Here is an 11331-nt window from a genome sequence, read left to right as displayed (position 1 = left end):
TCATTTTACTTTCTTCTAATTAATTTTATTGATGTTATTTTATAGATATAAATTTTAGAGTTAAATATGTTTTTTCTCTCTAATCTCAAATTTTAATTTTAGTCCATATTAAAAAAATGACATATTTTACTCCCTACAAATTTTTTATGCATTCAGTTTTAGTATGTTATTTTTTAAAATCTATACGCGATGGGAAAGATGAATTTAAATATTTTATTCTCTAAATCTACATGGAATTTCTCTTTTTCTCTATGTAGTTTATATAATAATTTAAAGGTTCATATAATACATGTAAAAAATTCTATTATTGACCGTTTATACAATTCTTACTTTCTTATAGTTATCATTTTACTCTGTTTTTATTTTATTTATGCTTAGTTTTCAAGAATTAAAGATAATAGTCATCCGATTTTAAATATAAATCATAATTGATAAAAAAAAATTGATCAATATCTACACAATAATTCTTATAAAAGGGTGATGTCACGATTTTATAAATAAAATACAATTCACAATTTTACCTTTATTTTTTTCCAATCCAATTAAGTCCTCCACCCTCCTAATTTTTGTTAAAATTATATTTCTACTATTAATAACTAATTAACTAATATAAGCATAATATTACTTAATAATATGAATATCCAAAATTATATTTTTAATAATAATAATAATAATAATAATAATAATAATAATAATAATAAATTAAATAAAAAATGAGAAAGAGAAAAATAAAAACTTTTGGAGTAATTCACTAAGCACTTTATCATATATCATACTAAACTAACATATTTGAATAAACTACTACATATGAAAAATGATCTCCACCCTTCTCTATTTACAATTTGCAATATAGTTGAGAAGAAAACTATCATTTGTAAAAATTGATTTTCTTTACTATCATTTCAATATTATAATTATAATTAATAATTTATTAATATTTAAAATAGGTTAACATATCATACATATTTTTTTTGTTCTTATTACTGAGTCATCCTTTATAATAATTTCACTAATTCTTTTAAATCTCACCTATTTATAAAGCTTTCATCGATAAATATAACAACTATTTTATTTTATCATATAACTTAATTTAAAAGTATCAAATATTGCTATGAAACATCAAAGCAATTAATTTATATTTTAAATTAGAAATACAATCAATATAAAAATATTATGAAAATGTATTTTAATTTTTTTCTATAATAATAATCATTAACAATATTTTAATAAAATATAACCGTGCATCGCACAGGTGTACGTCTAGTAATAAGTAATAAGTAATAAGTAATGTTTTAAATTTTTCACTAAAAAATAGGAGACTAATAAATATTTTAGGAGATTAATAGCGAGTATGGTGCTTTGGAATTTAATAATTAATAATAAATAGTAAAATAGATTTTATTTTAAAAAGAATGTGGCTAGATTTTATTTTAAAAAGAACGTGGGTGGTGGCTGGTTTGTGGTTTTATTATGGTTTTATGATTTGGAATTTTAGGCCTTTAAATATTTATTTATTATTTTATTTATTATTAATAATAAATATGATATTTGTTAATAATGTATTTAACCAGTTTCCAATCAACTAGGAAACATTAAAATTAATATAATAACAAAATGTGTTTCCAATCAACTAAAAAATAAGAAATAAGTTTAATTTATTTCTTAAGATAATTTTTATTAATTAGATTTGTTATTAATTAGATTTGTAGCATTTGTCCTATGTGATTTATGTTATACAATTAGAATGTATTGTTATTTAAAATCCCAGATGATAAATCGGTAAAGCTACACAAATATAGTAAATTACTGTCCGCGTGAAACACTTTTATCCAATGAAATCGCAGAAGTGCTATCCGCGTGAAACGCTTTTATTCAATGAAATGGCGACACCTGATTTCTTTCTATATTTTATACTCTGAAACAACATACACTTAGACACGGTTCGATCCATTGAATCCTGTACGTTCATATTCGCTATTCGCGCGAAACTGTATTATCCAATGAAATCGCAGAACTGTTATCCGATGGTGTCTTCTCTCTCCTTCTCCCTTCCTTTTTCGTTCTTTTTCACCATTTTCAATGGTGTCTTCTTCTAACTAAAGCCTCTTGAACTGTTATTTTCCCAATTGGGTTGATTATTTAGTTGATCCATAGAAAAGATTCTTTGTATAGATATTGTTACTTGATTATGTGATATACACATGCCAATCACAATTGTAAATACGAGCTATTTGACTCTTAATAAAAATATAGTTCATTTGATTTCAAATTCTCTGCTATACATAGTTTTAAATACGAGCATTTTTTTCATGATAATAATAATAATAAAAAAACTTGAGTTTCATGATACGAACATAGAAAAGTACCAATTTTTTTTCTAAGTTTTGGAAGATTACAAAGCTAAAAGAATTGATACAAGGTTGTTAGATTAAAAGTGCATCAATTGTTTAAAGGCCATAAAGATTTAATTTTGAGGTTCAACATCTCTATGCCATCTCAATATGTAATCAAACTTCCACTAGATGGCGGCGGTAAACAACCACAATGTGGTCGATTAGAGAAAGAAGATGCATTAGGTTTTCTCAAGGAAGTAGGAGATGTGTTTCAAGGTAAGAATAAGGGAAAGTATGATGAGTTTTTAGAAATTATGAAGGGTTTCAAGGCTCAGAGAATTGAAAGAAGTGTTGTTGTGGAGAGAGTGAAGGAGCTGTTTAAAGGGCATATAGCTTTGATTTTGGGGTTTTATAAGTTCTTGCCGGAGGAATACCGTCGATTAGAGGAAGAACATGCATTAGCTTTTGTCAAGAAAGTAGAAGATGTGTTTCAAGGTAAGAATAGGGAAAAGTATGATGAGTTTTTAGAAATTTTTAAGGATTTCAAGGCTCGGAGAATTGATGCAAGTGTTGTTGTGAAGAGATTGAAGGAGCTGTGTAAAGGGCATGCAAATTTAATTTTGGAATTCAACGCCCTCTTGCCAAAGAATTACTTTTTATGCTGTTTTTTTTGCTATAATATGCCATAAACTTAGTTATCTAGTTGGTCCAACTTTGCTATAATATGTTGACAATGTTTAACTTATTTATGAAGTTTTTTGCTATAATATGATCTGCAGTAAACTTAGCTATTTAGTTATATTAAGTGTCTTAATTTTATATCGGTACGTCTTTGTCGTATTGAGAGAAACGAGTGTAATGAACTGTTAACTTAGGGACTAAATTGATGGTGTTTTGCATGATTAAGAGATTAAGTTGCTGACATTTCGCATTTGTAGGGTATGCCTTATAGTTAACGTCTAGGTTAAGAGATTAAGTTGCGATATTTGATCATGACAAGCAACAATAATTCATTTATACTAATGAATCCATTTACAAGAAAAATGATGGAAATCAACACAAAAGCCTTTAAAGTCGAGTTTTCTGTTTTTGCTTACCATGTCTTACTTGCTTTCGGCAAAGGCTCGTAGGAATTTTGTTTAGTGGCTTTATGTACAAGTTCCAACAGTTTACATGTCTATCAATCTCGAAACTCTGATTGGATTACTTACTCGACGAAGGGAAAACCATGGAAGGTTGTTGACTTTGTTGTTTTGCATAATACTATATATCTAGTAACCGACAAGGCGAGGATAGGCGAGGATATGTGTTGCTCAGCTTGAATTCTGCAAATATAAATTTTTTAAAATTGAAGAGTACTCCTAAGATTGGTCGAACTATCTGACTTCTAATAATAATAATAATGTGAAAATATAATTTTGTTTTATTTGATAACATGTTTTTTTTTCTTCCAAAACTCTTGTTAATTATAGTATTATTATCTTACTTTATTAATTTTCAAGTTTTTAAAATTTATTATATTATTTAAATGTATGATTAATAATAAATAAGTTTGATGAGATTTGCATCAGAGAGAACTTTTGTAATTATAGAATATACGACTGTCTTCTCTTTGATCAAATTAAACATCAAAGAGATTTATGGTACAATTGATAAAACTACAATAATTTTGAAAGGTTACATGTTCAATTCTTAAAATTTGACAAAATTTCCCTTTTGTAATTTTAACATTATTTACTTACTTTAAATAATTAACATAATTATAATATTAATAAAATTGAATTTTAAAATAGGATATCAAAACTTAAAGAAAAATAAAAAAGGGGATCAAAATTATAATTAAGTTAAAAAATAAACATAAAAAGATCAATATACCGATTTAAGAAACTCACCGGTTCATTAGTTTGACCAATGAACCGGACGGGTCATACTGGTTTTTAACGGATCAATTGCAACAATGGTCCGATGATCTTATTGAAAGGCTCTTACCCTCCTATTCACGATCTAACCAATCCGATCGACTTGAATGATCAGGGTTTTAAATGACTGCAACAGACACATATTTTATTAGAGATGTGAATTAATTGAAGGTGACCGTGTCATTTACGCCTTTTATTAGAAATGAAAATTAGTTGAAGGTGATTGTATGACACTATTAGTCAAATGGAAATTAATTGAAGGTGACTGCATGACACTAGAGCTGTCAATATGGGTTGCCCGGCCCTATACGGGTCAGCCCTAGCGGGCTCTGGGCTTTTCATGGATGAGCTAAAAAGATCCTGTATAATATGGGCTCAAGATTTACTACCCGAGCCTGATCCTAGATGGGCTTCGGCCCTAAATGGGCTTTTTTATTTAAAAAAATTAAAATTAAAATTTATAATATTTATTATAAATAAAATTAAAAATTATGTTATTTTAAACATAATACATTTTTAAGTATTATATTATCTCTTATAAATACTATAATGTATTTCTAAATACAATATATGTCTAAATTGTATAAAATAATACTTGAATATTTATTATAAGAGAAAAACCATTATAATATGTGAGATATTGGATCGAACTCTAGTATGGCCGAAGGGTAGCTTCTTGGTTCGACAGGGTTAAGCATGAAGTCGAAGGTTGTTCACATGCTTGTGTCGAAGATGCTAGGGTTGTTAGCATGTTAAATTAGATTTTAGTGTTTAAACCCTAATTTGTTAAGTTAGCTTGTTTATTAAGTTGGCTTGTGTAATGGGCCTTGTGGAAAAAGCCCATTAGTTAGTATGTTAGGTTTTATTATAAATAGCATACTAGTCTCTCATCATTGCTAAGCTGCAAATCCTAATTTGGGGTGAGAGAGGTTATTTGTTATTCTTGTAAACTTGTAATCTTGTTCTAAGAGAAAGTAAAAGAATAGCAGTTATAACCAATTATTGTGTTCCTCTTCTTCCTTGTCCTTTATTCTTCCTTGGTTTATACTTTGTTCTTGGCATTGAATTCACAACAAATTGGTGCGGTGAGCGTGGAGAAGATGCCTTCAACAAAATATGAGATTGAAAAGTTCACCGGAGTGAATGATTTTGGTCTGTGGCGCTTGAAGATGAAAGCCCTACTGGTTCAGCAGGGTTGTTTGGAAGCGTTGAAGGGAGAGGCAGCCATGAATGCAGAATTGACGGCAGCGGAAAAGACAAATATGATCGAGAAAGCACACAGCGCAATTTTGTTGAGCCTTGGTGATAAGGTTCTCCGACAGGTATCAAAGGAGACGACGGCATCAGGGTTATGGGTGAAACTTGAAAGTTTGTATATGACCAAATCGCTGGTAAATCGACTCTATCTGAAGCAAGCTTTGTATTCATTCAAGATGATTGAAGACAAAGTATTGGCTGAGCAGTTGGATATGTTCAACAAGCTGATTCTTGATCTTGAAAATATTGATGTGAAGATCGATGATGAAGATCAAGCGCTGTTACTATTGTGTTCTTTGCCTCGATCACATGCTCACTTCAAAGAAACTCTCTTGTATGGAAGGGAGTCCCTGACGTTTGAAGAAGTTCAATCAGCCTTGTACTCTAAGGACTTGAATGAACGAAAGGAGCATAAACCTTCGACTGTTGGCGAAGGTTTGGCCGTTAAAGGAAAACTCTTACGAAAGGATGGTAAGTTCGACAAGAAGAAAGGCAAAAGCCAGTCGAAGTCTTACAGTGGCGAAGCATCTGGCATTCGATGCTACCATTGTAAGAAGGAGGGTCACACAAGAAAGGTGTGCCCTGAACGCCTGAAATATCATGGAGGTAGGGATAATGGCAACGCTGCCATTGTTCAAGATGATTTCGAATCATCTGATGTTCTTGTGGTTTCAAGCAGTGACTCTAAGAAGGAGTGGATTATGGATTCAGGTTGCACTTGGCACATGACTCCAAACAAAGACTTGTTCGAGGAATTATGTGATCAAGATGGTGGATCAGTATTGCTGGGAAACAACAAGGCTTGCAAGATTGCAGGTGTTGGATCTGTGAGATTCAAGCTCCATGATGAGTCAATAAGGTTGTTGACTGAAGTCAGGTATGTTCCTGATTTGAAGAGAAATCTGCTTTCTCTTGGTGAATTCGACAAGAAAGGATATGTTTTTCAAGGAGAGAAAAGTATCCTAAGAGTCATGAAGGGTTCGAAGGAAGTCTTGAGAGGCGGGAAGAAACAAGGCTTGTATACCCTTGAGGCTGAAGTTTTAAGTGGTTCGACAAATGTTGCATCCACGAAACCTTTGTCGAAAACAGAAATCTGGCACATGAGATTGGGCCATGTCAGTGAAAGGGGTCTGGTCGAATTAGGGAAACAAAATCTGCTTGGTGGAGACAAAGTCGAAAAGTTGAAGTTTTGTGAACCCTGTGTACTTGGAAAATCTTGCAGAGTGAAGTTCAACAAAGGCAAACAAAGAACACATGGATCCCTTGATTACATCCATGCTGATCTTTGGGGGCCTGCAAGGTGTCCATCACATTCAGGAGCAAGGTATTTTCTATCCATAGTAGATTATTATTCCAGAAAATTATGGGTATTCATCCAGAAGACTAAGGATGAAACTTTTGAGAATTTCAAAAGTTGGAAGACTCTGGTTGAAAATCAGACTGGCAGAAAGGTCAAGAGGTTGAGAACCGACAATGGCCTTGAATTTTGCAATGAGGCATTCGACAGTTTTTGTGCTGCCTCTGGTATTGCAAGGCATAGAACTACTGCAGGTACTCCACAGCAAAATGGTTTGGCTGAAAGGTTTAATCGAACTATTTTGGAGAGAGTCAGATGCATGTTGACTAGTGCGGGTTTAACGAAGGTGTTCTGGGCTGAGGCTGTTTCGACAACAACATATCTGATAAACAGATGTCCTTCGACAGCGTTAGATATGAAGACACCTGAAGAAGTTTGGTCGGGACATCCACCAGATCTCGACAAACTGAGAGTATTTGGTTGCGTAGCCTATGCTCACATTAGGCAAGACAAGGTCGAACCTAGAGCTCTGAAATGCATGTTCATGGGATACCCTGAAGGAGTCAAAGCTTATAGGCTATGGTGCCTAGAGCCAGGTCACAGGAGGTGTATCACCAGTCGAGATGTAGTTTTCAATGAAGCTGAAATGGCTTTTAAGAAAACTAATGATGTTGATCGAAGTACAGAAACATCTGACGAAGAGCTGGAACAGGTAGAGATTCCTGTTGAGGTGGAGCATGTTGATGCTGAATTGCATATCCCAGATGAAGTCGAAGAAGAAACAGAAGATGCTGAAGTTGAGGAAACTAACGATGACTACTTATTGTCGAGAGATAGGTCGAGAAGAGTCATCAAGCCACCTCAGAGACTTGGATATGCAGATCTTATAGCTTATGCCTTAATCTCTGCAAGTGAGGTTCTAGACGAAGAACCTAGAGACTATAAGGAAGTTATCAGGAGTCGAAATAAGACTGAATGGCTGAAGGCCATGGATGATGAGATGAAATCTCTTCATGATAATCATACTTGGGAACTGATCAAGAAACCTGTTGGGGCAAGGTTAGTCAGCTGTAAATGGATTTTCAAAGTTAAGGAAGGAATTGAAGGAGTGACGTCGAAAAGATACTGTCATACCCCAAAATTTGCCCTCCCATATTCCATTCACAATGATGCAAAGCTCAGGGTTCAGTCCAAAAGACCACTCACTCCAGAGTCCAGAAGATCCATAGTCAACTGGTTTGACCTAAAAAGTCAACCACCACCAGAGCATAGTCAAAGCTTCCCAATTTTGGTCAACATCTAGTATGTGAAGTACAACCATCATTTGATCAAATATTGATCATGATTCCATTAATAGAAACTCAGAGATGAACAAATACACAAAGGTTCAAATTAGGGTTTCTTGGGAGAAAGTCAACCCAACTTTGACTGGGCATAACTTTCACATGGAACATCAAAAATTCCCCACTCAAAGCCTATGTTGAAGGAAATTGGATTATCTACAAATTTGTCTCTCACAAGCCAGGGCTAGAAATGATTCATTTGAGAGATACAGTGCAAAAGATTACAGGTCCTTTTCAGGCATCCTCCAAAAGCAGTTTTTTGTGAGAGAGGATATGGTCAAGATAAAATCCCCAAATGAAAAATATGTTCCAAAGTGGCTTGTAGAGGACCTCTTGAGGTTTCCAAAAAGTATTAGAACTCCTTCATAGCTCAAAAATTGAGTGAGATATGATTGATCCAAGTTGGGTGATTTTTGGAGGCCAAATGTGAAATAAAGGAGGTCTAAATTGGATTTCTCACAAATGGGCCTATTCATTTACGATCCAAACTTGCTTATGAGGCCACCATGAATTCCTAAAACTAATCTCACAATTATTTGGCATTCATAATATTTTTAGTGAATTTTTATTCATTTAAAATATTATTTAAACAAAGATAATTGAAGAAAATATGTGAGATTTGATTTAATTTTATTTTCCAAGAAATTTCAATCATATAAATGTCAAATATTGCCCTAATTTTCGTGCACTAGATGATTGGAAAGAGAAGATTGAAATAAGGCCAAAATAGAAAGTTTCCATTTAAAAATAAAATCAATCTTCTCAAGTTTGGCAAGTTTTGATTCAAAGGACTTTGGGATGGTTTTGTTGACCTAATTTGATCCCCTATAAGTACATGACACAAGGCATATGAATAAGGGGAAGGAAATTCGGGTCAGAGGCAGAGCATCAAGAACAAAAATTCTTCAAGAAAACTTGGATTCGGATTGAGGGATTGAGGAGTTTTCACAAGGATTTGAGCATTGCTACACGTTCGTGGGATCATTCTGAAGCTGTTTGGACACTTGCATAGCATCAATAACCCCAGAACGACCTCCATCTGGCCAAGGTATGCGCTTCTGAAACATGGCTCGATTGGACTGTTTGGTGTATTCTCATAGGCTTTTAATTATGTATTGTGATTACTATTGATGCTGTGAATGTCTGTGGATCATTAATTCAATTTCAGGGCGCGTTTGATACGGATCACCATGGATGAATAAGTTAGGGTTCTTGATTTCAAATTGGGGGTTTTAGTTAGGGATAAAATTAGACTAAATTAATTACATGGTTGGGTTCGCGTGATTCATACGAATAGGGTGGACAGGTCGCGAAAAGTTTATATACACATAGGCTCGATTCGCTATTTTTTCCGGGTTTGTGTTTGCTACGAACAAAGCGTAGCTATTTCGTAGCTACTTGTCTGAAATTTTCAGGTTTCAGGAAGAAGATGACGGCGTGGCATAAGGGTTTTGGGTATTTTAAAATTTCGCGCGCGTTACCATGTGTCAGTTTGTTTTTATTTATTTCATTCAGGATGTTTTGTTAACACATCAACGATGCAGCTGAGTTAGTAAGCGCGTTTGGGGGTTATGCCAAGGGTCCAGGGTTCGATCCCTGGCCCTTGCTATTATTTTTCTTAGATTTCCAATTCTTGATCCTGCGCAGCCACCCCTCTATAGCTCACCATGTACTCTCTGATCTAGACCCTTAGATCTCCCCCCAGCTTAGATCTAACGCCCAGCAATTGGTCCTCATACCATGTACCATATTAACAATCATACTGAATCAAAACCCTAATAAACACTTAATTTTAATTAATATAATTGTTTTAATTAAATTATTTTGATATATTTGTTAATAATAATTATTATTTTTATAAATAAATTATTATATGTTATTTATATTAAAATACAATTTATTGTTCGTGCCGATTAAATCGATTAATCGCTATGGGCAATAATGATTTTAATTAAAATGTTTATTTAATTAAAATAAAATACAAATAATTTCTATTTAGTTAAATGGTTGCAACTATTTTATTAGTCGTGATGATTAACTTTCCTACTTTCTAAATTCCAATTTGTTATTATTTATAATCGTGTTAACCGGTTATGAGGGGTAACAAATACAAAATAAAATTCACAAAAATAATAAAACACATTAAGTCATTATTAGTGATAATCGAATCAATCGATTTGAATTGGTAATGGTGCAAAAACCCTAATCTTTTGACTATGGTGATCAAACCCATTGATCATTGCGGTTAATTGTGCCAAATCAGGGTTGTACGCCTAAACCCTAGAATAATTCTAAAATCCATTCAAACTTCAAATTCAAAAATACAAATGTTTATCTACGATAGGCTATTCAAAGCCTTCAAACCTTCAAATCAAATTTCAAACCTTAAGGGCGTACAACCCGTCGCCCGAACTACGTTGACTCTGATTCTCCCTAAGGAGATACGTAGGCACTTGGCAACAAGGCGAGTCCCCTTCCTTCAAACCCTAATCATGTCAATGATTAAAATTATTAACCCTATTCTGTTTGTCACTTTTCTTTATATTTTGCCACAAACCTCCCTCTTTGAAATGTTAGCCTTTAGGAAAGGGTTGAGGGTGCCTAACACCTTCCCTCGACCTGAATATAGTATCTTACCCAGATCTCTCAACTACGTAAGGTTTCCTATTCGCCTTGGTAGAATAGGTGGCGACTCTAAAGCTAAATATTTAGGCAGGTTGCTACAGATACAAGGCAAGGTTAGTTGCAAGGGGTTTCACTCAGAAAGAAGGTGTCGACTTTAATGATGTGTTTTCTCCTGTTGTGAAGCATAGGTCCATTCGAATGTTACTTGCCATGGTAGCACAATTCGATCTTGAATTGGAACAGATGGATGTGAAGACTGCGTTCTTGTATGGTGACCTAGATGAAACGATCCTGATGAGGCAACCTGAAGGGTATGTCGAAAAGGGGAAGGAAGATTATGTGTGCAAGTTAAAGAGATCTTTGTATGGGCTGAAACAATCTCCTCGACAGTGGAATAAGAGATTCGACAAGTTCATGGCACGCATAAGTTTCATTAGAAGTCAGTTCGACCACTGCGTTTACTTCAGATTTCGACCTGGTAATTCATTTGTTATTTTGTTGCTTTATGTGGATGATATTCTCATAGCAAGCAACAATGTTGAAGATGTGACGAGGGT

The 11331-nt window shown here is 33.6% G+C and overlaps 1 protein-coding gene across 1 annotated transcript; it reads left to right on the top strand.

The window, feature by feature from the left end:
• Nucleotides 1–2433: 2433 nt before the first annotated feature.
• LOC131659904 (paired amphipathic helix protein Sin3-like 3) lies at nt 2434–3022 on the top strand. Its single transcript, XM_058929022.1, has one exon. It carries the CDS (start codon nt 2489–2491, stop codon nt 3020–3022), a length of 534 nt encoding a protein of 177 aa, XP_058785005.1. The 5' UTR covers nt 2434–2488.
• Nucleotides 3023–11331: the final 8309 nt, after the last annotated feature.

The sequence above is a fragment of the Vicia villosa genome, linkage group LG3, assembly GCF_029867415.1.
Source record: "Vicia villosa cultivar HV-30 ecotype Madison, WI linkage group LG3, Vvil1.0, whole genome shotgun sequence".
NCBI classification, from domain to species: Eukaryota; Viridiplantae; Streptophyta; class Magnoliopsida; order Fabales; family Fabaceae; genus Vicia; species Vicia villosa.
The sequence above is the reverse complement of the archived record's forward strand: the minus strand, read 5'-3'. Positions and strand labels throughout refer to the sequence as shown.

Coding starts and splice junctions, on each gene's coding strand:
- LOC131659904 (XM_058929022.1), top strand. CDS start 2,489: ATGCCATCTCAATATGTAATCAAACTTCCACTAGATGGCGGCGGTAAA.